At 36.3% G+C, this 27,926-nt stretch overlaps 2 protein-coding genes across 4 annotated transcripts in view; one reads left to right on the forward strand and one right to left on the reverse strand.

The window, feature by feature from the left end:
* Window positions 1-17,683, forward strand: part of LOC113396149 (uncharacterized) — a 110,830-nt gene extending 93,147 nt beyond the window's left edge. For all 3 annotated transcript variants that reach the window (XM_026633974.2, XM_026633975.2, XM_064219785.1), the window contains 15 exons: window positions 3,310-3,421; window positions 7,745-7,898; window positions 8,252-8,354; window positions 8,807-9,058; window positions 9,428-9,506; window positions 10,250-10,330; window positions 10,822-10,855; window positions 11,321-11,477; window positions 11,657-11,746; window positions 13,461-13,570; window positions 13,978-14,102; window positions 14,597-14,745; window positions 15,514-15,605; window positions 16,305-16,404; window positions 17,232-17,683. In XM_026633974.2, the coding sequence (XP_026489759.2) occupies window positions 3,310-3,421; window positions 7,745-7,898; window positions 8,252-8,354; window positions 8,807-9,058; window positions 9,428-9,506; window positions 10,250-10,330; window positions 10,822-10,855; window positions 11,321-11,477; window positions 11,657-11,746; window positions 13,461-13,570; window positions 13,978-14,102; window positions 14,597-14,745; window positions 15,514-15,605; window positions 16,305-16,404; window positions 17,232-17,425 (1,832 nt within the window). In that variant the 3' untranslated portion in view covers window positions 17,426-17,683. The remainder of the gene's footprint in view (window positions 1-3,309; window positions 3,422-7,744; window positions 7,899-8,251; window positions 8,355-8,806; window positions 9,059-9,427; window positions 9,507-10,249; window positions 10,331-10,821; window positions 10,856-11,320; window positions 11,478-11,656; window positions 11,747-13,460; window positions 13,571-13,977; window positions 14,103-14,596; window positions 14,746-15,513; window positions 15,606-16,304; window positions 16,405-17,231) is intronic.
* Window positions 17,684-24,751: 7,068 nt separating this feature from the next.
* On the reverse strand, window positions 24,752-27,701 carry LOC113404307 (NADH dehydrogenase [ubiquinone] 1 beta subcomplex subunit 9-like). The gene is made up of 3 exons (XM_026645171.2): window positions 27,591-27,701; window positions 26,600-26,745; window positions 24,752-24,933 (listed from the first exon to the last, which is right to left on the reverse strand). The coding sequence occupies exons 1-3, from the start codon at window positions 27,683-27,685 to the stop codon at window positions 24,755-24,757; spliced, it is 420 nt and encodes a 139-aa protein (XP_026500956.2). The 5' UTR covers window positions 27,686-27,701; the 3' UTR covers window positions 24,752-24,754.
* Between the last annotated feature and the right edge of the window lie 225 nt (window positions 27,702-27,926).

Consider the following 27,926-nt stretch of genomic DNA (forward strand, 5'->3'; position numbering starts at 1 on the left):
ATTGTTGCATTCGGTCGTAAAAATCGTTTTCTATTAGCAAATCGTATGGAATACGTAGATCAATAGTTTGTTTATCTGTAGTCAAGCTTTTGCAATAGGAATCTCGGCTTCCGCGCATATTTTGTTTTCTTTGTATTCGACGATTTCTCCGAAACGACGGACGGTGCTCGTTCGAAATGACCACCAATTAAGAGCCACGACGCCAGTTTTATTTAAAATTCGAGAACTGCAATAAAAATATCTGTCGACACATAAAATTTGAAAATAAAAACCGGAACTTTAATTAATTAGGAAGTCTCGGGTCGGAATCGTGATGAGTTTTTCGGTGACAGGGTTTTGAGGAAGCCGTTGTTTGTTTGTTTTTTTTTTTTTTTCTCTAAACTTGTGGTATTTAAGTTATTTTGATTGATGTACAAGGAGAAAGTTATAAGACCAAGGAGCGAATTCAATTCGCAGCTTATCGAAATCTACTTTGACGCGGTCCCGATCATTTTCTGATCCGACTTCGATCGGACCGCAACTGGATCGTTGTGTTAGAAGAATAGGTAAACGGTTGAACGGCAACCATGACGTTTCGATTCGATTGCGATTATGTGACCGTTCGTTGATAGAATTGTCGCTCTGGCGTCCCGCTGCTGAGCTAAGATTTTAATAATAATAATATAGTTTATGGTAATGTTTAGAGGAATGGTTATCGTAAAGGCGGTGGTGACCACTTGTCATCAGATGGCCCATTTGCCCGTCCTTTATCATAATAAAAGTAACACCAACTCATTGGGGAGGCAACTGATATAAATACTAAGCCCATTTACATTAAACTTATACCGAAAGATACAGCGCGCTTCGGAGAAGGTTTTAGTATGTTACATATTAAAAACTAAAGTCCTCCCGCGTCTGTCCGCGATAAACTTCAAACGGATTTTGATATGGCTTACACTAATAGACGGAGTGATTCATGAGCGGGGGGGGGGGGGTTAAAGTGTATAATTGATTAAGAGGTGTAAATTTATGATGAAGATTGTTGACGATTAGCGTTGTTATTATATCGAAACGAAAATATTCTTTATTCGATCAGGCTCATAGAAGCACTTTTGAATCGTCATCTTAGTGTTGAATTAAATGTTCTACCATCGGTTCCGAAAGTAGATTCAATCGAGATGAACCGGCAAGAAACTCAGTAGTAACTCTTTTCCATCATTTTAATTACAGACTATATCCTACGTAGAAATCAAATATATACTAAGTCCACACTTCATCATTGACATGAGCTTTAATTTTTTTGATATGCCAAGTTAGAAAAATTATGGCATCTTACTGTAGAATCGAATACCGTGCCCCGGGAAGGATGTGTTTGAACTTTGCGAAGTCGGTAACTAGGTGTTATCTTTTAGATATATTGTGTATTATGTAGAAACTTATTCTACCCGTGAGAAGCTGGGTCTGGGAACTGGTTATCAATCCGGCGTTGGCCAGTTTCGCCCGTTTGAAATTCAGACGTTTGACGTGGCGAGCGTGCATTTTATGAAATAACAATTTATTGAATATTAAAATGTATTTATTTAAGGGATTTGAGAACGTATTAACAATCTACCTCGCTGTATAAATCCGATCCCGCGGTACTTACTACCGCTAATTATATTAAAATTATGTTCAATTTGGAAATAAATTAGCATAAGTTTTAAAAAATTTCCCTTTACATCCTTTGGGTATCTTGTAAGTTTATTAATTGTTTGTAAATGGTTTCGTTTTTTCGGGTTCCGTGTGTAGGATGTTAAAACGATACATTTATTCGATCGTTCTCATGCCTGTTTGTTCGTCTGTCATTTTCTTTCTGTGGTTTTGAATATTGAAGTTACTGGGTTTTTCCTATTAAGGAATTCCCAGTAACAGTCCGGTCTGAAAGCTGTAGAAGGTCTGGAAGTATTGTTTGTGTACGTACCGAAATTAGGAAATGAAAATATACTTTACTCAAGTAGGCTTTTACAAGCACTTTTGAATCGTCATTTGACAAACTATTTAAAGTAAAGCTACCACCGGTTAGGAATGTAGATTCTACCGATAAGAACCGCCAAGAAACTCAGTAGTTACTCTTTTACAACATTCAAAAATATAATTCTGTGTAATGTATCCTGCCTGAGAGTCAACAAGTATTAGCTTTTTTATAGTCTGTTCTATCTAGAAAGGATTCGTTGCCTCATGGGATTATGAGAATAATCTTTGGTATAATACTTGCCAAAAAGCTGGCAAGTTTCGTTATTCCTAACTATCTAAAAAATAGCTAATCTATATCTATACTAATATTATAAATGTGGAAGTAACTCTGTCTGTCTGTCTGTCGCTCTTTCACTGCCAAACCAATGAACCGACTTTAACGAAATTTGGTATGAAGCAAACTTGAAATCTAAGGGAGGACATGGATACTTTTTTGCTCAACACATGACAACTAACCCCTAAAACGCGAGCGAAGCCGCCGGCGACAACTAGTTAGACTGTAACGAAATAAGGTATTAAACGACTATTTAGAACAGTTCATTCATAGCTAAATAAATGCTATAATTATCGTACAATTTCCATATGGCACGTTATAATAATTCTTAGAACTGACAGAGGCATTTGATCAAAACTGCCTCGGGCTGATTTGACTGCATACAAATTTAAATGTTTTACGCAAATGAAATAGCAATATATTTAACTTGAGGTGGCCTTTTAGATATTCTAGGTCCATGAACAGTGATATTGAAACAATTATTTATTCGGATTTACCAGCATTCTCTTTGTAATGTAGATTCTAGCAGGGACCTTTGAAATGTCTTACGAGACTAAAAAGTATAGTCCTATTAAAATAAAATTAATACAAATATATTCCTAAACAATTGAATAAAACATAAAGTCAGCTAAACACGTATCTGTCCATCCTAAAGCGAAGATATCACATCAGATCTACGTCATTGTCACTCTAGACCGCGAAATGTTTAGTCTCCCGGGTGGAGTTTTCATTTATCATTTCTATACATTGAGGGCCTAAATCTATATTATAAATGCGAAAGTAAGTCTGTCTGTTACCTCACGCTTAAACTGCTTAACAGATTTAGATGAAATTTGGTTTGGAGATAGTTTGAGGCCGTGAAAGGACATAGGCTTCTTTAATTCAATCCTCGTGAGTTTAAAATTGGGCGTCGTAGGTTTGTGTGATGTAGGTAAAGTTTCATATATTTCGCGCGGGTAATGCAGGTTCAGCTAGTAGGTATATAAGAATCTAATCATGTTCTTTATTTATATAGTATGTACAGTATATTTTATTATTTCCAGAACGCTTCTGCGATGTTACGTTATACTGTTCGCCGAACTTCGCTACTCAAGTACCTAACAAGGACACCGTCGATCCGCAGAACATACGCGGGGTGTCACTCAGGGCGCACAGGTTGGTCCACTTTTGTTTATTCACTTTAAAGACGAAGAAAATGCCTATACAGTCTGTATATTATTTTGTTTATGAAACGATTTTGATGACGCTGTTTACAAAAAACAATACTCAGTATCGTTGTGCACCTGTCTAACTGACTGTAACAGGATAAGGGATGTAACATCTTCGTTACCCAGATTGGTGGCGTATGGCACGCTTAATATTCCTTACAAGCCCTTATTGAATAGTGTTAAGTTTTTACTTGAAGCGTACCTCAGGGCAATATTGTGAGTCAGTTTTTATTTATGTTATATGCTTTAGGGAACATGAAAACGTTAGGGGAAGACGAAATGATAATTCTAAACGTCTTCTTATGAATGTAGATATATTATAATCATAGTATTCGTCAACCTTATTAATTCAACCATCGTAAAATAACGTCATGGCACGTTTGTGTTTGTGTGTGTGGACGTTGTGTGCTATAGTGTATTATAAAACATCGTCTAAACGATGACACAAAACGTGTTTAAATGGAATTTCTCAGAGCTGTTAGCAGATCTCGTGGAATGCGTAAATCTAAGGTTTGTTTATCTTTACGCCTTCGATCGGAATAGGTTGTATACTTATCCATCGTTACCATCGTATCATTTGTCGATGTTGAAAGGGTGGTACCATCAAAGGCGTGCACTTCGCGGAAGCACGAGTATCACAATATAATGTTATTATATTTTAAAATTTAAATATTTTCACGCAAGTGAATTTTTATAAACATGTTTAATGGCGAAAACATGTACGCGGTCATTCTCTAAATTACTGAGCCGTTTACGATAAAAAATACTCTCGATAAATTAGATGTTTTTCTTTTTTAAATTTAATTAATTACAGATAAGAAAACCGTTTAATACAGTTAAAGATTCATTCTGATTTGATTGTCGTGTAAGAATTCTTGTAGTACCACTTGCGCGGACGCTGATAAAATTACGATTTTTTTTTTTTTAATCTTTAATCTGTATTTCATGCGTTATGGTATTATCGTTTGTAATAAATATCGTAACAGCAAAGTGGACTCGCATATTCGTATTCGTAAGTTTCTTAAGTGATATGAATAAGTTTGTGCTTTTTAATTTTTTTAGTTTTTTTTTGTTGGCTGACTTTCTGTAACGTCTGTCTCGAAAATTTTAATAATGTAAATGATAATTTCATTTATTTTTAATTAATTAAAACAAATATGTATTCAAAAGCTGCGTTGAGATGGTTCAGTGGTTGGGGTGTTTGAATTTTAACCGAGTGATCAGACGAGGACAATTTTTTTTTTTTTTTTTTTAATTTTTAGACTCGGTCATCTGATGGTGAGAGGTAACCGCCACAAATATACAATTACACTGTAAATGTTCACAATTCCCTCATTTTCCTCTATTTTCTTGCGGTGAGGTCCAAAAAGATTATGTACATTACGTAATTATACATCTATACAATATTATACGTATATATATACGTAACTGTAAGATGTAGCAATTAAATCGTTGCAGGTAGAACATGAACATGAACAGAGCCGAGATGGCCCAGTGGTTAGAACGCGTGCATCTTAACCGATGATTTCGGGTTCAAACCCAGGCAGGCACCACTGAATTTACATGTGCTTAATTTGTTTATAATTCATCTCGTGCTCGGCGGTGAAGGAAAACATCGTGAGGGAACCTGCATGTGTCTAATTTCAACGAAATTCTGCCACATGTGTATTCCACCAACCCGCATTGGAGCAGCGTGGTGGAATATGCTCCATACCTTCTCCTCAACGGGAGAGGGGGCCTTAGCCCAGCAGTGGGAAATTTACAGGCTGATTATGTAGGTAGAACATGAAGCGTCAATAGTTTACGTTTAACGTAATGGTTTACGGGCCGCCTTGCGAAGTAAAATCGAACGATCCTGACCCATGGGCTATGGTCGTCCCCACTCCTAACACGAGTTATAAACTTAAAAGGATATGTAAATAGGTTTACTAGTAATTCCTTAATTAATTTGAGGCATTGCTAGTATTTTTTTTAAATGAAAAATAATTTTAAACGCATTCGAAACAATAATAGTTCCAAATAGGTGGGCACGAAGATTCAGTAGTTTGAATCCGCAGTCGTCGTTCCAACTAGTAAGCCATTACGCCTCAATAAATAATTCGAGTGATAATCGTCCGTAACGAGATTTCGAAGCTATTTCTAGAACGTTCGAATTAATAAAATCAATTTCATAATACCGATAGCGAACGTTGCCTCCTTTTTTTAATTTTGGAATGTATTCTAAAATAGAAAACTAGTTTTTAAATTTGGAACGATGTCATTTATTTTGAACGTTTGTGCGTTTTTATGTTACGGTGCTGTTTTTTTTTTATCTATTTATGTTTTTTTATTTATGTATATCGTTTTATAATTTAATTTGTCTTTATTTATTTTTTTTTCATTTGTATATAAGAAGGCAATTTATATATAAGTAAGTACCTAAGTTATATTGTTTAATTTTAATTTTTTATTACATCAATTATTTCGATAACCATAACAGCCGAACTTCATATTTTAATGTGACCATATGTTCTGTTATGACTGGGACACTCAAATTTCAAAATGTAATCCTTCATTTTTAATAGTTACAGTGTCATTTTCTTTGGGCGGTGGTGACCACTTACCATCAGATACCATGATCTATAATACCACTATTTGGTACTAATATTAAAACAAAGTTATAATGATAAAAAACTCTTCAAACAGTAGTATTCAGTATTGTTGTGTTCCGGTTTCAAGGGTGAGTGAGCCAGTGTAACTACAGTCACAAGGGACATAACAGTTTAGTTCCCAAGGTTGGTGGCGCATTGGCGATGAAAGGAATGGTTAATATTTCTTACAGCGCCATTGTCTATGGGCGGTGGTGACCACTTACATCATCAGGGGGCCCATTTGCTCGTCCGCAAAAAATATAAAAAAAGCAAAAAGAACTATGAAAATATTTTTTTTTAAATATTTTATGTGCACTCAACTGTAAATAAATTTCAATACAAAAAAAGCTAATAGAAACCTAGAACGTACGACCGGAAGTTAACACATCGATGAAAATATACATATTTGTTTGATTTTTTTATAATTATTACACAAGTCGTAGATTTGTCGATAGACATAAATGAATGGATTTTATTGAACGTGTATATGCTTATATGTAACTGTGACCGTACGTTCCGTTTTCAAGGAGGACAGTCCCGTTTTCAATATACGTGTCTTGTCATTATGCTGCAGATAATATATTAAATAAATATAATAAATATTGGACAACATCACATACATCACTCTGATCCCAATGTGAGTAGCTAAAGCACTTGTGTTATGGAAATCAGAAGTAACGATATTAAATATTTAATATATAATAAAATATATATAACAATATTAAGGTGAATACCTTTTTTATATAATATTATAAAAAAGGGATTCACGTCGGATTTTATGATTTTGATTTTTTTTTTTTTTTTTAGTCTTAACTTAATAATAATAATAAATCTTTATTACTTATTTATTTTGAATTATCAACAGAAGTGACAATCTTATGGCTTAAATTATTTGAGCTCAAAATCATAATACACATTAACCTATGAAACTATATAAAATGTCTATAAAAGAGCTATACAGTACGTATCATTTTCGAAATAACAGTTACGTCCCACTCTCGAACGTAATTTATGGTCATGCTAGGCAACAGGCAAATGGACAAAGATAATTAATGTCGACGATCAATCTTATTAATTGGACTAGGTTCTATCTTGTCTGCCGAGACTTTTACCAATGTCCTCTCGACCGGTTTACCAGACCGGAGACCAGCTACACGCGCAGGAAATATATTAAAAGCACACGTGATTGACGAAACACAGATGAACTTTGTTTTTAGACTGGATATACTAGTTTTTGTCTTCAGCTTCGAGGCTTAAATGGGGGGGGGGGTCTTGTTAGGTGTTAGATGTTGGGTGCTCTTCTGTCACCCTGATAATGTGTACGCAAAATTGGATGATGATTTGTTAGTTAGGACGCGAAGGCGTAACATACAAACAAGTAAACTAATTTTCGCATTTATTATATTAAGTTGAGATAGTATTGAGATCGTCATTGTGGTGTGCGATCCAGTGGTATCCCCAAAGGATTGGGTACCGCTGTGTTTTTTAGTGGGTATCCCAGTGTGCGGGGGTCCACCACACGTCCCGGGCACCGGCGAGTCCCACATACCCCCTTCATTTGGGGGCGCATGACCGGAATCGATCAGGTGGATATGTCTTATTGAGCTGAATAAATCACTTATTTTTTCATTTCTTCACAGAGTTGTATTGGCAGCATGCTCCGAGCTGCTCGGGGCGCTGCTGGGTGCTCACGAAGCCCAAGGTGAGCCGGTCCTCGTCATAGACGGCGCTGAACCGCGACACCTCAAGGCTCTCCTCGACTACATGTACACCGGGGAGATGAACGTGCACCACGTGAGTGAATTGCGTTGCCATAATTTTTTCTCTAAATTTAATTTCCATCTTCTTTCATCATCATCACCATGTCAGCCCGTAATAAGTATTTCTCGGTAGTGCACATCGAGGCTCTTTAATTATTTGATTTTGTATTTGATTTTATTGCTTCAATTTAATGTTCCACGCGCTCCAGCTGCTCTTTGATTTATAATCTAAGTTATAAATCATCTTGTGCTCTACAGTGGAAGAAAACTTCGTGAGGTTACCTGCACGTGCAGGTGAAATGCACCACAGGTATTCCGTGCATAGCTTTTGAGCAGCTTGGTGGAGTAATGTTAATATTAACAACATTCTTGTGTATCTTCTTGCAGACCCAATTGGCTGGTCTGCTGAAGACGGCCGAAGAACTTCGTATAAAAGGGCTCACGGATATTCGGTGGAATAATAAGGATGAACCCCCCGATTGTACTACAGGTAAGATTGATATATCTTAACCTAAGTTATAGTTCCGTCACCATGAGTGGATTGACTCTGGAGCTGTAGATTGCTTCAATACCAGGTCTATTGGAGAGGCATCCATACCAAGCAACAAGCTTAATCTGCTGGACTATGAACTTCCGGTTCATGACACATAAGTTCTTCGAAAAGCACGGCGAATGTGGCCACCTGATGGTCAGTTGTCATCACCGTATGTGGCATTGTAACAAATTTTAATCATCCCTGTTGTTGTTCAAATCAACATTGTTAATGCCCCCCCCCCCACTATTCTTTGTAACTAAAATGGTATGTTACATTTGTTTGTAATTGCACTAGTACATACACTCTTAAAACCGGAACACATCAATGCAGACGGGCTTGCACGAGGTCCCACCACTAATGATATAAGTAGAACTAAATAATAAAAAGTCCAATTACATAAATTTCAGGAGCAGTAACGACAACCGCACACGAGAAACGACCGGCAGACGTGAAAGCGATCGAGAGACATGAACACAAAAACGTGGAAAAGACGCACGATTGCAAGAACACACAAGAGAAGAATACACAGGACTTGAAGAATACGCAAAACACAAAGAATACTCAAGAGAAGAATGTCGATAGGAAGACGCCAGAGTTCGAGAGTCAGATCGAACCAGAGGAAATGGAAGACTTGAATAAGGAAAAGTTTAATGTCAATGGTGAGTTGGGCAGTAGTGTTTACCATTATAAGTTTAGACAGGTAACCTGCCTGACTAGGATAAATAGTCCATTATAAGTCCAGAGATATAAGAACAAAACTTATCTTTTCAGCATTTGAAATTGCTTATTTGTGTTTAAAATGATCTCGTGATCGGTGTTGAAATATGTACCGGTATACGTGTATCCACCAAACTGGAGCAACGTGGGGGAATCAGCTTCAAAACTTTTCATAAAGAGCAGATTCCTACACCCACCTGGGGACCCACCTGGGGGCCTTTTAATTTGATCTAACAGAATAACTGTATAAAGCTAGGGGTAAGCGAATATCACAGAAAGTTACAGGATTAATTTTCACGTTTCGTCGCCAGGTGGACCACCGCCTTTAATAAAACTGCCGACCAAAGAGAAGAACAGCATCCCTAATCCTAAGAGAGAAATGTCGGACACGTAAGTTAAACATAAACTATACTTCACAGCCCCATTTTAATCACGTCAAAAACTCGGATACAAATAGTGTTCTGGTGATCTGCTTTTACGAACCGCCCTGTCCCAAAATATTTTTAAGATATCTTCTGGGGCGCTTGAATTTGGCCATCATCGTCGAGGCGCCTCACAACGCGGAGCGTCCGAGTTTACGATAGGCTAGATAGTCCATTCCACCAGTCGTACTCCTAAGTATTTCCTAAAATACGGGCACCTCATCGGTCGATGCGTGCATCTGATAAGCGAGACAATTCCGGGACGTAAAATATTTTGGCAATGTTCTTTGGGTACTCGTTTCGTGGAATGGAATTTATGGACTAGTCGTCTGGTTAATTTGAAATTTTCTCTTGCTCGGCGGTGAAGGAAAACATCGTGAGGAAACCTACATAAATATAATAAGGTTACTGAAACCTGCAAATAACTCAACGAATTTCTGTAATTACAACGAAATTCTGCCACATGCGACTACACCAACCCGCATTGGAGCAGCGTCGTAGAATATGCTCCTAACCCTCACCGCAAAGAGAGATGAGGCTTTAGCCCGGCAGTGGGAAATTTACAGGCTGTTACTACCACTCAGTATTAACGTAGCTTTCTACCAGTGATTTTTTGTGAGAATTGGATCATGAGTTCCCGAGATAACTCACTGCACACAAACAAACAGTTGTTACCACTTTATAGTATAATGATGGTGGTACAATTTGCAGAGAGAGTCCAAGTCCGAAGCGTCAGAGGGTGATCAGCACGACGGAGCACACGGACGACGAAAACAGCGGGCAAATTAAATCGTTAGTACCATTTTTTTTGTTAAGCCGTCAGGCAAACGCGCTACCCGATGGTGAGTGATGACTACAGCCTATAGACCTCCTCACATCGCCATTGCACTGCCAACTTTGATTAAGACGTTATGTCCCTTAGATATGTCCCCCCCCCCCTAAATTATTTCTTAAAGTGAACTTGATAATTATTATTTTAATTACGTTTAAATTTAGTAAGTATTACCAAATGAAAAAAATTTGGTGTGCTTTTTTAGTGTTCTATTTGCTTTGCTTCAGCGGGATCATTCCCCTTCCAAACTACAATCCTGAATTTGCCCCTACTTTTGTAGTTACACTAGCTCACTCACCCTTCAAACCGGAGCCCAACAATGGGAAATGAGTGGTTGCCCTACGGCCAAGTATAATTCCTATGTGTATAAATTATGGGTTATTACTTAATTTAAATAACTAAAATTAATAATATAATAACACAATATTAATTTATAAACTATATTTTTCAGTGAAAGGGATCAAGAATGGCGGCATGGAAATTTAGTAAGTATTTAAACTGTTCTGTAAAGTACACGAAACAATTTTATATATAACCAACACACAGACACACCGAAACTCACACGCACGCACACACACGTACACAAACACACACGCACTTTTGTAAAGCAAAATACGATTGTGCCCGATGCTCGTTGACTTCTAGGCAGGAGACATAACATACATATATAATTGTATTTAACTAACACGACTGTATTTTTAGATGTTGAAAAAGTGTAGCTACTGAGTTTCTCGCCGGTTCTTCTCGGTAGAATCTACGTTCCGAACCGGTGGTAGCTTTACTTTAAATAGTTTGTTAAATGGCGATTCAAAGGTGCTTGTAAAAGTCTACTTGAATAAAGTATATTTTGATTTTGATTTTGTTTGCTGACAGATACAGGTAAACTTTCGAAAATTTCATTGCGGTAGTTAGTGATATATATTATAAAATAGATTTCACATGTCTTCCAGGATATCACTGCGGAGCGCGTTGTGGGGTGGGGGGCAGGCGAGGGGCCGGAGGGGGACTGGTCGCGCGACCAGTCGGACGACGAATGGGCCGACCCACCCGCCGACATCGGCTCCTTCTTACGGACAAAGCTGAGGGTGGACGGCGATAACAGTGGCGGTACGTATATATGTATTGAGTTGGGGGGGGGGGGGGTTCTTACATGGAAATATATGTCAGTTATTAGAGTATATTTTTTATGTGACTGCATGTTATTGCTAGGTATCAGATATGAACACAGGCTTCGAAGCACCGATCTGTAAGTGTCACCAGTAGTATAGAGCGCGCGTGTGTTGCAGACGAGGAGTCGGACGGCAGCGCGGGCGCGCGCGCGCACGCGTCGTCGTCGTCGTCGTCGGCCGGCACCGCGCACATCGACTACGTCAAGCGTGAGTGCGCTCGGCATCGGCGCTTTATCATCTACCAGCTGCTAGCTGTGCCCGCGACTTCGCACGACGTTGAATTTAACGTTTAACATGATAACTTTATTATTATTTTATATATAATTCAGTGAAAGTTCCGTCAAAATCGGTCCAGCCGGTCCAGATATTAGCCGGAACAAACAGAAAGACAGACAGACAAAAGTTGTAAAATATGTTATTTTGGTATATGTACCGTGCATTTAGTAAAAAGCGGTTAATTTATTAATACAAACGGACACTGCAATTTATTATATGTATAAATCTAATACACCATCAGAATACTCACAGAGCCACACGGTCTGATGCAGTTTTATACGCCACTACAGGTTTTACGAAACTATTCAATTACAATAGAAAAATAATACACGCTTAAATTAAATAATAAAATCTTTAACTACGATAAACACAGAACAAGGCGGCTGAAGGCTGTGTGTTATAGATTGCAGTCCAGCTATGTTACCCCCAAGTCACCCTTGCATAAACTCCCAAGGAGCTGAAAATGTACAGTCAGAGTAGGAAAACCTTCGTCAGTTTTCAAATTCATTCCTTTATCAAGTCGAAACTCTTAGTACATTTTGAAACTAGTGCATTAAACAGAAAACTGCACATAGAATTAAACTAACATAGTATGGCAACTGGGTTCAAAATAGTGTACATTGCGACGCAATATGTCATACTCAAGTAAAGCAGGTTATCGCTCATACTGAGCACACGAAAATAGACCTTAAGGTGACGAAACTTTTCTTACCCTGACTGTACATTAACGTTAGGGAAACTATTATAATTGAATTATGAAAAGACCTAATCCTGCAAAACAAATTCTGTATGACTTTCTATTTCTAAATTCTGTATGGTTCTAACCAATGAGCCGAGATGGCCCAGTGGTTAGAACGCGTGCATCTTAACCGATGATTTCGGGTTCAAGCCCAGGCAGGCACCACTGAATTTACATGTGCTTAATCTGTGTTTATAATTCATCTCGTGCTCGGCGGTGAAGGAAAACATCGTGAGGAAACCTGCATGTGTCTAATTTCAACGAAATTCTGCCACATGTGTATTCCACCAACCCGCATTGGAGCAGCGTGGTGGAATATGCTCCATACCTTCTCCTCAACGGGAGAGGAGGCCTTAGCCCAGCAGTGGGAAATTTACAGGCTGATTATGTTATGATTATGTATGACTTTTTTGGATTTTGGATTTTGTAGCAAAATGATTGGTTTTATGATAAAAATAGCTTAGACAAAAAAAAGTCTCACATTTTTTCCTCTAAGATTTAAGATTTCAGAGGGAAAGCGTTTCTAAAACTCGCTAAAGTTAAAATCACTTTTAAAAATGATAAGCAAACTCAAATTGCTTGATTGGACTTAATTCTTAACGCCCATTGGTCGCATGTTGCGTCGCATACTGCCATCGACCAATGAGCATTCAGATTAAACGAAATGTAATTAAAAGTTCTAAATAAAAAAATATTCATGCGTTCCTTCTGTTGTTAAGAATTATTATTTTTATATATTTTTTTTTCTATATTACAATGTGAGTTCAAACGGAGATTTTATCTATCTGTCTAGTATTAATTACCGGTGTTGCCATTGAAATGTATTTAATTAATCTTCGGTGTTAAGATTTGCTACCAAGTTCTCCGACGGTTCCTCGTTAAAGTATATTTGGTTTTCGTTTTCAGCGAACAAGTTGGGAATGCAAGATCCACGATTCATGGATGTCGTGAAGTTGAACGATTACCTCCAGCATGGAAGACGGCCTCAGTTCTGGGAGGAGAATTACGTGAAGAGGGTGAGCTGAACCTTAAACTCGTTGACAAAAAGTATTTAAATCATTAACAGGCTGTAAATTTAGCACTGTTGGGCTAAGTCCTCCCTTTTTGAGGAATAGGTTTGAAGCTTACTCCGACACGCTGCTGGTTCAGACATACGTGGCAGATTTATATTGGACACGTGTAGGTTTCCTTTCTATGTAACCCTTGACCCCGAGCAAGGAATGAATTCTAAAATAATACCAGCATGTATTGGTATGAGTGAGTCACGTTCACGCTTACAAGATGTCGTAGTGTGCGTGAGACGACTAAGAGTAGAGACAGCAAAAAAAAAAAATAATTTAAAAATTATTTAATTTAACGTGGACTGTTACGACTTCGTCTGTGAATAGATCTTTACTTGATGTATGATTTCGTGTAATTTCAGGTGATGGAAGCCGTCCGTCTCAAGGAGTTGGAGATGAAACAGGCAGCGGAAATACTCGGCGTCAGCTACGGCACTCTGTACGGCAGATACCGGGATGTTTATGGATGTATTAACAGACCGTATCGGTGAGAAATCTTTACATATATATATATATATATATATTTACTAGCTGCACCTGCGGCTTTACCCGCTGGATTTTTATAGAGCACAAACTTCCAAACCCCGTTTTGTCCCCTGGGGTGGAGTTTCGTAAAATTTTAGCTGATGTTTACACCCTATAAGGAACTCACCATTTCAAGTTTGTACGTGTTGTAGTTTCTGAGATTTCGTGATTAATCAGTGAGCGGTATTTCGCTTTTGTGTATGTGGATACCGCACGTGTATTACTGAACTCCTTCCAAATGGTTGCACTGATTTTGAGCTCCAGGATTATTTTAACAATTTGGATTATTTGGATTTCTCATCAGGGCCTAGCTAATTGCTAGCATGTGTAGTGCTCGGCGGTTAGGTAAAACATCGTGAGGAAACCTGCATGTTCGGTGAAGAAATATATACAGGCTGTTAAATTTCTTCCATTGACAAATGGAGTTAAATTGAAGCTTGTAAATATTTTTTTCAGTACTGCTCGCGACTTCTGGCAAGCGAAGGGTCCGTCTGAGATCCTGGACCGGCTGCAGCGAGGCGACCTGGGCATCGAAGCCGCGGCCCTCGCGCTCGGAGTCAACCCCGCCAACCTCGCCGCATACGTCGCCGACGTGTCCGACAAGGGTGAGCTGGAATTACGACTCTGTGTCCTTGCAATAGAGTTGCATTTTGAGTATCGAATATCAATACATAATCATAATTTTTTGAAATCCGTTACAGTGGAATCAGTGGTGGTGGTTGTACCTTGTTTTTATGTTATGTTGTACTGGTAGGTTACCATCGCTGACTGATTGTTACCGTTACCGTGGCCGTTTATCTGTTGCAGTCAAATGAATATAATACTTCGTGACAGTTTACAAGAGAAATAATCTAAATTTAAATATACTTTATCGAGTAGGCTTCTAAAACCACTTTTGAATAATTTCACAGAATTGTATTAAACTTGAAGCTACCACCGGCTCGGAATGTACATTCTACCAGGAGTTACCGTCATTTCAACATTTGATATTACAATTTTATCTAATTACGATATTATTATAATATCGAATGTTTTATTTAAGACCTCCGTGGTCGAGTGGTGTGTACACCGGTTTTCATGGGTACGCCACTCCGAGGTCCCGGGTTCGATTCCCGGCCGAGTCGATGTAGAAAAAGTTCATTAGTTTTCAATGTTGTCTTGGGTCTGGGTGTTTGTACCGTCGTTACTTCTGATTCTCCATAACACGAGTGCTTTAGCTACTTACATTGGGATCAGAGTGATGTATGTGATGTTGTCGAATATTTATTTATAAAAAGAGAAAAGCTCTCTTAGAACTGAAATAAAAGAATACCGATGTCTATGTTAACAAACAGACAGGATACATATAAACCCTATATACTGTTGTTGCTCAGACTTCGAGCCCGTGCCCATCGAGGTGGACCCGTCGCTGAAGCTGCGCGCGCGCACCTACACCACCGCCGTCAAGCCGCGCAAGCCGGACCGGGTGAGCGCTGTTCCCGTGTTGTATTGAACACCTAGCTTGCTTAATACCAAATATTATCGAATTCGGTCCAGCAGTTATTTGGACTGGTATTTTTTAGAAAATTGTCTATATGTCTGTGTGTAGTATGATTATTATGTTAGGATAATGTCCATCGTGACATCCAGTGCGCAAATGTGTCCGAAAACACAAGCGTAGAGAATAAACCCCCCCCCCCCCCCCCACTCTCATAATCCGAAGTGACTAACGACTTAGCGCGTTTTCTGAAGCTAAAGAGTATAACATTGAAAACTTGTTGAAATTTCGGGCTAATAGTGAGGTTTTTGAAGTGAAACCGAAATGGAATGATCGCTATATGAATCAATGTCGAATAACAGGTGCCTGAGAGAGCCTAGATGGCCCAGTGGTTAGAACGCGTGCATCTTAACCGATGATTTCGGGTTCAAGCCCAGGCAGGCACCGCTGAAATTTCACGTGCTTAATTTATGTTTATAATTCATCTCGTGCTCGGCGGTGAAGGAAAACATCGTGAGGAAACCTGCATGTGTCTAATTTCAACGAAATTCTGTCATATGTGTATTCCACCAACCCGCATTGGAGCAGCGTGATGGAATATGCTCCAAACCTTCTCCTCAAAAGGAGAGGAGGCCTTAGCCCAGCAGTGGGAAATTTACAGGTTATTAATGTAATGTAATGTATCAGGTGCCTGGCAAGAAGGTGATGGTAGGCAGCCTGGCTGATGACGACCCCATACCAGCGACCGTCATCACCACACAGGACAAACACAGCCAGCCCGCTTGCAGTGAGTTACATTTATGAATTTATGTGAACTTAGTATTCGTGAAACTGTCCAATTGAATCTGTTCATCGGTCAAAAGCTGAGACATGCAGTATTCAGCCCACTTTTTTCAGCAATGCTCCAAATGAATTAAGGAATTACTAATATTCCTATTTACCCCCCCTTCAAGTGTATTCACTTGTGTTAGGAGTGGGGACGACGGTAGTCTAAGGGGTCAGATACATAGCTAGGCGGCAAGCCATTGCGCTGTTGACGTCCGCAGCCTGTAGACCGTTGAGGCAAAAATAAACTCTGTTAAAATATTAATAAATTAATAATTCATAGGAGGCATATTATTCGATACAAGATTATATAGATGATAAAAAAATGTGGAGCTAACGCTCGTTGACTTCCAGGCAGGAGACATGACATACATATATAATTGTATTTAACTAACACGACTGTATTTTTAGATGTTGAAAAAGAGTAGCTACTGAGCTTCTCACCGGTTCTTCTCGGTAGAATCTACATTCCGAACCGGTGGTAGCTTTACATTAAATATAATCTTGTTAAATGACGATTCAATTTGAATTCTTATAAATAATTTAATATTAGTCTATTCAGCAAAAATTGTGTTCGAAAAAAAATGAGATGTTAGTAATTTTTTTGCTGTCTCTACGATACCATCTGAATTTAACTCAATAATAAATTAATATTAGACTTACAACAACAAACCGAAGGCTTACGATGCATTTTTTTAATAAATTGTACTTTTTTTGTGACTGTTTTGATTTATTTAACTGGATTTCATTGTATATGTATTAAAAACATAACATATGGTACTTATTCAGGCGGCAAATGGCCATCAATTCGCGTAGCCAGCCTGGAGTCCCTCCGGGGGTCGGAGGCGCCCACCTCTCCGTCGTCAGCGCCTCCCCCCTCGTCGTCACCGTCACCGGCGCCCTCCCCGTCCCCCTCGCAGCTGATGCGCACGAGACCCGACCTCACCATAGTTGCAGCGCGGCACGGCAAGGCGGACTCGTGACACGGACGATAGGCCGGTATGCGTAACACGATTGTCTAGACTTATTGTTTTATTTTAATTGTGTAAAGTGAAAATCACGTCACGTTTATTTTGTCACGCAATTAATATATACTATTGGCTCAACTGTAACGCGTCACGTTTGTCGTCAAACACGCTATATATTTATATATGTATGTAGTACATTCCAAAGGTAGGAGGACCAAAGATAAACAAATCTTATATTTATATATTCAATCCGATTTGTTAATTGATTGATATATCTGTATTTATAATTCAACACTATGCCAATTAAATAATATGAAAACTTTGATTTTACTTTTTAATCTTCGGTGACATTCAAAACGCCAATGAATATCGCTCATAATCTAAATATCGACCAATGACAGCGCGCCGATTCAAGGTCAAAGTTGCTTGGTTCTCCTGCAATTGGAAACGATACAGTTACATTACACAAACGTTTGCTACATCAAAGCGGGATACAGAAGTTTTCAAATCAACTCGAAGTGTGACAAGATTACTAAAATCTAATTCGTATAGAGAATATTTAATCAATTTTAAACGCCCTGTATAATTGGTTTAACTGTTAGTACGAACAAAGATTTCGTTAACTATAGTATAGAATCTGATATTGTATAATATTATTGTTAAAATTTTATTAAAGTATATAATTTTTTATTATTTATATGTACTCGGTACCAAAGATCTTGCCCGCGTGATTCAGAAATTGAAAATATTCGATCAACGCCATCTACTGGAATATCATTATACAATATTATAAACTGGACTTATGAGTATATTTATCTTTATACAACTGAGATTTAAAAGTCTCTCTTCACACAAAGAGGTATGTCTCTTTCTAACTCAAATATTTTCATACTGTTTAAGGTATTTTCTATCTCGCTCGTTTAAAATATTACGTTGTTTTTTACAAATTCAGGTGCGTAAAGATTCCAAGCGTCTTTAGAGGCTCCTTGTATTCCGAGCCCTTCAGTGGACTTGAGAAATTTGCCTCGAGTAGGAATACTTGCCCTTCCAATATACCGTTAAGGCTTTTAGGGAATTGAAAGAGCATTTCAATTGTCACTATCTAAACTCGTATAGGGAACTCGAATACTGTTTGGTCATCCGATAAACAGCAATACTGGTTTGATCTGGCTTGAAAGGATGAGTGAACCAATGCAATAACAGATACGGAAGAGATATCATCTTCGATCCCAAGGTCATCAACATAAGAGATGCTCAATGTTTCTAATGGCTAACATCTATGGTGAGATGTATCCCATATGCAAACCTGCTTCCTATTTTCAATCGCCTTTGAGAAATTGATTCAATACGCCTTGATCAGCCATTTCGAAATGTGACAATGCCTCGTAAATTGTCTCATAACAATTTTATTGTTACAATAAACATATTGAAAGATTCCACTGAATTTAACAAAAGCTTTACTATGAGGATAACTCTAACATGACTTCTATAACGGTACAAATTTGTTTAAAATTTACTGAATTAGTGATTTCTCATTGGATCATACAACCGTTTAAGTGTATAGAAACCCAGTGGAATTATTTTATATCAATGTAAAATATTTAATTATTTCTTTAAGGTAAGACCGCTATATAACCTGCCGTTATTAGATATACGGTTTTCAACTTTCGAATGCTCGGTAGGGGAGGGGGGGCGAGCTTGTTTGTAAAAAGTTAAACGACACCGTCTTCTTTTTTCAAATTGAAAATATCTGAAAGAATAATATGTTGTTGTGTTTAGTTGAATACAGGTAAACTAAACTACTTTTTATTTAAGTATCGAATTCACAGATTATATCTAACCAGTGTTGCCAGGATTATTTTTCTAGCTATTTAATTTTCATATGTACCTGTAAATTATATTTTTTTATTTTACTTATATATAACTAATATTATAAATTTGAAAGTAACTTTGTCTGTTGCTCTGTCACAGCCGAATCACTGAACCGATTCTGATGTATTTTGTTAAGAAGCAGGCTCGAACTCCGAGATAGGACATAGGTTACTTTTTTATCACCTGATCGATCCCTAAAACGCAAGCGAAGGGCCGCGAACAACTAGTAAACTACAAATATGGCTGCTATTTTTATTAAATAAATATATTCTAATGAAACTAGTTGTTCTAAGGTCATTGAAATTATTGCAACCCGACTATGCATTAGACAACCTCCCAAGTATAATTCAAATACACCACTGGTGTTTTATATACTTAACGGTTTGATCCGTTTCCTATGTTATTCGTTGTGAGTTTTTTTTATCTGCAACGCCCTATTGTTATAATAAAAAACACGTGACGAAAATTCAGAAACTATTCGTGTATATGTTAATGTAAAAGCTCGAACTAAGGTATATCTTAAGATTTTCCAGTAAAACCTAAGATTTACCGATTACGAATTGTAAATGTCCATAAAACTTTGAGATTCGAACTTTTACCATCATTCGCTTGGTAAATCTAAGGATTTACATGTTAGGTTAGGTTAGATTGGAATGGTGGAAGTTTGAAAAAGTCGTCCCTTTACAATAAATACTTACATTTACCGACTCATGTCGGTAAATCTTAGGTTTTACTGGAAAATCTTAAGATTTACCTTAGTTCGAGCTTTTACAGTAACATATATAAATATATATGTTTACTATTATTGTAATATCGTGTCGAATGTCAATTTGACAGCTAATAAATTGAATTCTAAAAGCCTTTTAAACTTTTTAAAATAATACGTTCATTTATATAAATAAATAGTATTCCCTGTAAATATATTATAGCCGACCAAAATTATTATAAATGAAGTATATTTATTAAATGATACCATTTTAAATGAAGGTGTTCTTTTTTTTTTGAGTTTTCGTTTCTCGTACTTCGTAATAATTTGTTGTCGTTTAATAAATGTAATTAAAAAAAAAAATCTATATATTTTTACTTATTGTTATTATATTTCCTGTAAATAAAATCATGTGGTGTGTGACTGATTACTACATTTAACTGTAAAATAAATGAAATCACTGTAATTTAAAGTATGAAAATTCCATTTATTTCCACACATGAAGAGGGATATTTTTAGTATAGATTTAAAAAATATTAAAAAAAAAATATATGAAAAAAAGTTTAACCATTAATTTTTTATAGTATAGTTGTATATCAAATATATATAAATATATATATATATAATAAGAATACCGTCGGTTAGTTCGTTTAAGGTTTATAATTATAAATAATATAATTAAAAAAAAAAAAAGTTTCGTATCGTTCCTCTAATTGTCCAACGTTATAGATTTTTTTAATTATTATTATTATTATTAGATATATTTAATATTATCTGTTAATATCCGGCTGAATATATTAAAATAAGTTACGATTTTTTTTTTTTAATTTATGTATAATGTTATTGTAAGATTTATTTCGTTTTAATAAATATAAGCGGTGTTGTGGACGAGTTGATACAGTTCGATTTTTAAATGTTTTTTTTTTCTTTTTCAAATTTGAAAATAAATTGCTAGTACTTTTGTATCGAACAATGTTAGCGGAATAATTAGGATTTTGTTTTTTGTTTTTTTTTTTTTTGTTGTTGAATCTTTTCAATGTGCGTGTCCGTGCACATGAGTTAATACTTAGTTTAGAGGTCGTTCGTAAAAGGCGTTTATGTGTATTTTATTTAAAAGAGATTAAAATAACTATTAAGTTAAAACGAGGCGTATTTTAAGATATGAAAATGAATTAAGTTTTATTTAAATATTCCTTTGAACTCTCGCAATAATATCGTTTAATGTAATCGTCCCGATGCCGGGCGTGATTCTGGGTTATATGTTCTTTGATCGGTGACACTATTTGTTAGGACCCAAAAAACCACCCCTTGTAATGTATATATAAAATTAATATATTAAGATATATGATTTTTTTTTTTTTTTATTCTTATCCAAATTCGATTGGATGTTTGTACCAAATTGTCATTGTAATTTATTATCTAAGTTATATTCGTTGTTACTCATAGGTATTTTATATTGTTTATTTATTATAATACACCGCGCGGAGGTTTGTCTTTTCGAAAAGGTGTTTTTGTTTTTTTTTTTTTTTAATTTTTAGCTCCACGGTCGACTTTTTTTTTGACATATATTATTGATAATTTGACAGATACGTATGTATGTTCTGCTGTTATTTTTTTTTTTTATTGATCACTCAAGTTTTAAAGATGAACGAAAAAATTTACTGAACTTGTTTTGTCAGAATTATACTTTGTCTCTGTTCTCTTTATGTCACAATACTGATGGCGGAGAGAGATAGAGCTATGTATTGTTTTTAATTTTACTTTTATAAGTTGTAATTATGTGAATAGCAAAAATTAACAATGGCCTTGAATAGTTTGATGTTAACAGTGTTGCCATTTGCAATATAATTCATTTATACAGTTGAAAAGACAATTCCGAAGGCGGTGGATAGTTTTATAATTGATGTCTTTGTAAATGAGAATTGTTGCTACATGTTTTTTTTTTTTTTTAATTTTAAATTTCGTACGATAACACCTTAAACGTTTCGGTAACATTTCGGATATTTCGTTAAATAATTAAAAATTTCGGCGAATAATTCTCATTTAAAAAAAAAAAACGTGTAAGGATTGTCTTGTAATTGTTAGCTAATGTGTAATCAAAACTCATTATTTTTAGACTATATTACGTATATTATAAGAGTCGCAAATATGTTACTTTTTCAGTTGACAGAGAAGCGATCGGGTTACTCTTTAAATTTACATCGTTATGTTTACGATCATTGTCAATGTCACTGACATTTTTTTTTATTGATAGACATTTGTTCTGTCAGTTTTATTTTTTTGATGCTGGCAACTTTTCGTACAGTGTACGATTGCGTTTCAATATAAACATTTGTACGATGTTTTATGTTTCTTGCTATGGGACGTACTTGGAGTTGCCAGCTTATTGTGGTCAGTTAATATATGTCAACCCACAGCGAAATTCTAGTATGTTTAGTAGTTGGCAATTTTTGTTTTTTTGCTCTTGATAAGTAACAAACATTGAAATTAAATTGTCCTAACCAACTATGTTTACAATTTTGCTCATTTCAAATTAAACGACTTGATCGAATAATTTGTTTTATATGGGAATTTATCGTTAAAAAATATTTGTAGTCGTACGATTTTTTATTGGTTCCTAAATACAGATATGTTAATCCGTGTCGATGATACGAAATTTGCTAATTTTCGTTTGGTTGGTGATACAAATCGTTCTTCGAGTTCTTTTAAGTGGGGAAAGTTTTAAGGGGTGATTATTATATATGATCATATATAATCTTTATTGTTAACATACTTATATGATGTAAAATTACTGTGGGTTGATATTTTAATGATAGAAATTAATTGTGTCGTAATTTTTTTTTTTTAAACATTGTACTCGAATCGCTGTCTTTGCTTTAAAATGTAACAAAATAAATAACTACTACCTGTTAGGCGAATTTAAAAATAAAAGATATAATCAGACTGTTCTTTTATTGTCTTTTAAAAGATATTTTTGTTGACTTTTAAACAGGGATTAATTTTAGAATCACTTCTGGTAAGCTGTTTTTCCTTTTTTTTTTTGCTATCTGTACTTAACATGTTTGTACTGGTAGCATTAGTCGTTTTTATTTACATTACTAAAAATCCGCTAAATTTAAAGGCGTCCGCTCGTTTCTGTATTGAGAAATTTAAGCGGATCTAAGTGTCACGGACTCGTGCGATGGGATTCGCGCGCGGTGGGTCTGTTCCTCTAAATCTCTTGAGGGTCGCCGCGTTTTCTGGTCCAGAACCTTTCAGCGGACTAAATAGAGTACTGTTTATTTAAAAGTAATTGCACTGTAACAGTGTAATAGACGATGGCAGTTAAAAATCATACATTAAAATTTTATCTATATGATAGGAATGTCACGTAAGGTAAGTCTCGAATAATTCTGTAGTTCGAGATCCTGTCACAGTAGAAAAGGAAATCGAACTCGATCAATCATTAAAAAAAAAAGTTTGACAACATCACATACATTACTCTGATCCCAATGTAAGTAGCTAAAGCACTTGTGTTATGGAAAGTCAGAAGTAACGTCGGTACCACAAACACCCAGACCAAAGACAACATAGAAAACTAATGAACTTTTTCTACATCGACTCGGCCGGGAATCGAACCCGGGACCTCGGAGTGGCGTACCCATGATAACCGGTGTACACACTACTCGACCACGGAGGTCGTCAAATAAGGAAAAAAAAAATATTGTACTGAAATTTTATAAGTATGAATAGGCTGTTTTCTGAATCGCGCAAGCGTTTGGTTCGCCCCAATATATATAGTCTCGATGGCAAAATTAAAGTGAAGCCATGACATGGACACACCAGAGCGGGATCCGCCGCAGCTCGCCGATCGCCGAGGCTCGATCGCTCTGTGGCGTGAACCCCACCCGGTTCAGACATCACGGATAGTAATCCACCCAGTGACCCGTCTGTAGTTGCAGATGGCGTTGCCACCACTGTAGGGGGCCATCGCCCCGACCAGTTACCCCGGGGCCCGTGCGGGCCTGCGTGGATATCTCTCCATAATACCCCACCGACTACGTTCTGAGCCGAGGTGCGACCTCATAGGAGACACCCTTAGCACGAACGTCGCTCGGAGTACGAGAGGCCTCAAACTTCAAGGCTGAACCCACTCACCCCAACGGCCGGTGACGCTGTAAAGGCCGAAAGGTCCAACAGCAAAACGACACACAGACACAAAAAAAGGAATATATTGTAATTTCAGCAGTTCGGGACGGCAAAATAAAATTATGTTTATTACAATGACGCTCCGATCTCTCTGTATTTCTTTACAAACCCTCACAATCATCCAATTGTTTTCCTTATGACAGCTCAATCATTTTTAAAATAAGAAACAGTGTTACATGCCAGTAGGTATTAAATGTTATTCCATATAAAATAATATTAACTAAACTTGTACAAATTATTGTTTAATGAATTACAATAATAATATTTATATTTTAAATATTTATAATATGTGATATTATTAATGATATCATTAATTATGACATCCTATGACGTAGCACCGTATTGGAGGCTAGGGCTAGTCTCTAACAATATATATAATATTGACATTTTAGGAACTTTAGTTTTATTTCAATTACCGCGTCGTAATAATAAGTGTCAACCGGAGGTACGGAAGCGGTTTTTGGAATGACAATTATATTTTCATTAATTAAATACAGATAAATAAAACACCATTTAATTCATACAAATATGTCAACTGTCACATTTAAACGAACCAGAAAAATGTTTAACAAAAATAATTACATTAACACACCGCTCTCCCATTTATCAATGTATTCGCATTTTCTAATTTCGCGTCGCTTGAAGTACTCCGGATATTGAGCCTTTTCTAATGGATGCCAGTAATCTAACACCCAGTCTGGTGGCTCAACCACGCGAGCGTAAGCCACGCCCCCAGCTATACCCACTGACCTTGGAACTGGAACGTAAATTAAATAAATTAACTTATTTTATTATTTTGGTCATATTCATTTTACATATTTAAACTATATGATGTATTAAACTTTATTAGTAATTATTTTACTTTTAAAATGTATAGATTTGCTTGACTTTACTGGGCAGAATGTTTTAGATATGTTTAGTATAAAATGACATCTCGAAAAAAAAAGTATTGTCATCCTCCTAGTCTATTAAAACGATTTGACAGGAAGTATGACTGTTGGTCCTATGCCCTTACAGGTCGTGTCGGATTTGCAGTCTCATCGAATTATAAGAGTGACTGTAATAACTACGTATTTGAGTTGTTTCCTTTGAGAATGTTCGCCGTGGCTGAGATTGTTCAGGACATCATTTTAATATATAACAAAATTCCGCAGACAATTTTAACGTTGCCGTTTCATAGATTCAAGTCATTTGTAAAAAAATACATTGGTAAAGGAGGCATATAATTCGATACAAGATTATACAAATGTTAAAAAAGCGTGGAATTAATGCTTGTTGACTTCCAGGCAGGAGACATAACATACATAGATAATTATATTTAACTAACTTGACTGTATTTTTAGAAGTTGAAAAAGAGTAAATACTGGTAGCTTTACTTTAAATAGTCTGTTAAATGAAGATTCAAAAGTGCTTGTAAAAGCCTATTTGAATAAAGTATATTTTGGTTTGATTTCAATACAAGAACCGGCCAGTAAATATCCCACTGCCGGGCTAAGGCCTTCATGCCCTTTTCAGGGGAAATAAGGAATTTACTCCACAATGCTGCTCCAATACGGGTTGGTGGATACACATGTGGCAGAATTTCATTGAAATTAGACACATGCAGGTTTCCTCATGACGTTTAAGTTAAGGACATAAAAAATCATCGATACTGCATGCGTTCCAACCGCTTGGTCATCTCGGCATTTTAATGTACTGTTTTGGAAAAATATTCGTTTTACTATTTTATTAATTGCCCAGATATATTCATGGGCGCCTTAAAATATAAATAAATTTGACGTTAAATTTTATAGAAACGATTGTAACATCTCAATAGCCAAACTATGGAAGCTAAGATGGTCGGTTGCGAATTGGCAATGTAAATAACGGCTTATATTTCGTCACCAATGTCAATGAGCAATGATGACCACTTACGATCAGGTGATAGATTCAACATTTACGACAGATTTAAAATTTCGTGTACATGCTGTCGATCATTGAGAAGTTCCATCGTTTAGAGCCAACCCTGGGTGTAACACTAGTTCATGATAACCATAAAGTGGGTCATCTAAATTTAATATATTTAATATCTCAATTCCGTAGGATGAGAGGAAGTTTTAATTCAGTAACCTTAGTTTTGCGTATTTCACGCGATTCGCTAATAACTCGGCTATATTGTGCACTACTGAGAGTTTATGATTAATATATCTTTATTTATAATACCATTCTATTACAGTTAACTAATTATATCCAGTTTAATTTTACTTCCAAAATTTCGATAAGTTTCGTCGACGTTCAAAACGTCATTTTTTCGCAAATCCATAGTGAATATCATAGATTAATCAAGCTCTCGACCAATGATATCGCGTCAATTTGCTGTCAAATGTTGTTTATTTGGTTTTGCTCCTTTTATATTTGGAATAGAGTATAGTAATCATACATACATTTAGCGATCGGCACGGGGTGCTGGGTCATGAAGAGTTCATGTAATCCGACTCGGTACAAACGCCGTTGGTCCTTCGCGTCGGTCACGCGCTTGTTCGCATCAAAACGACTTCTGAGGATAACTTGTTGGTAACGAACCACATTTCTAGAACATTCGTTTTAAAATGACAATCACATTTTAAGAAATGCTATTTTTTATGACATCATCCCCGAGAATTTCTATTGACTAATCCGATGTCGAATATGGACAGTGAAGATAAAAACTAGAAGAAAGAAAGAAAGAAAAAACATTTATTGACATACACACATACAAAGAAAAAAAATATATACAAAAATGGATATAAAAACAACATAATAATAAAGAAAAAAATAATTAAATATAATTAATATGACACTTGTGTGCAGTCAAAAGGAGACAGCTCAGGCTATGAGGGATTTTTATCCCTCTGCTGATTTTCAGCTGTCTCCCTTGTAGCCACGCAATGACAGTATCAACTTGAAAATAAACATTTGAGGGGCACGGGACGCAAAAACTACACACATATGCCTGTGATTCTATGAAAAGATCTGTGATTTCTGTAGCGATAGTAAGCAGGTCTCATAAAACAGGTAGTATAGGCCGGTTTCATCCCACGCGAAATTAAAAAAAATTACCTTTTATAGACTCACCATTTAACCCCTCGGGGGTGATTTAATCCTTACCGTGAAACTTGTAGGTGACGATTTGTGTGTAAAAGGCAAAGTTTTATAGCAGGTTTAGGTAGTTATTATATATGTAGCAGCGCCTTGTCCCCCCCCCCCCCCCCTTTCAATTCAGACTATTGACGTGACTGTAGTTCGAATGTGTATAAGGTATAACTTAGTATATATATATCCTGTAAGACTATATAATTCGCGAATTCATTATTAAACAGTATCATTTCAACATTCGTGTGTTTCAATAACCTCTTCCCTACATCACGAAAATCATGATCTTGCAAAATAAATTACCTTGCGCAATAATAAGACTCCACTTGCCTCATCGCCTTTTTATAAAGAGTGCAAACATTTTGTGCGTGGGTACGTAATTCGGGAGCGAAAACCATTTTTCTAATTATAATAATAATTCCTTGTTTATATATTTACTTGATAAATGACAGATTTTTTTAAAATCTGAAAATGTTAATGAAACCTTTTTCGATTAATGGTCACTTATATATTTTTTTTAAATCCAAAATGTTTGAATGAAATCTATTTCGAGTGATCATTAATGAGAATTCATAACATTAAGTGCTTAAATATGTACACAAATATTAATTAAAAATAGTTACTGTATAAATCTTGACC

The sequence above is a fragment of the Vanessa tameamea genome, chromosome 29, assembly GCF_037043105.1.
Source record: "Vanessa tameamea isolate UH-Manoa-2023 chromosome 29, ilVanTame1 primary haplotype, whole genome shotgun sequence".
In the NCBI taxonomy this organism is placed as follows: Eukaryota; Metazoa; Arthropoda; class Insecta; order Lepidoptera; family Nymphalidae; genus Vanessa; species Vanessa tameamea.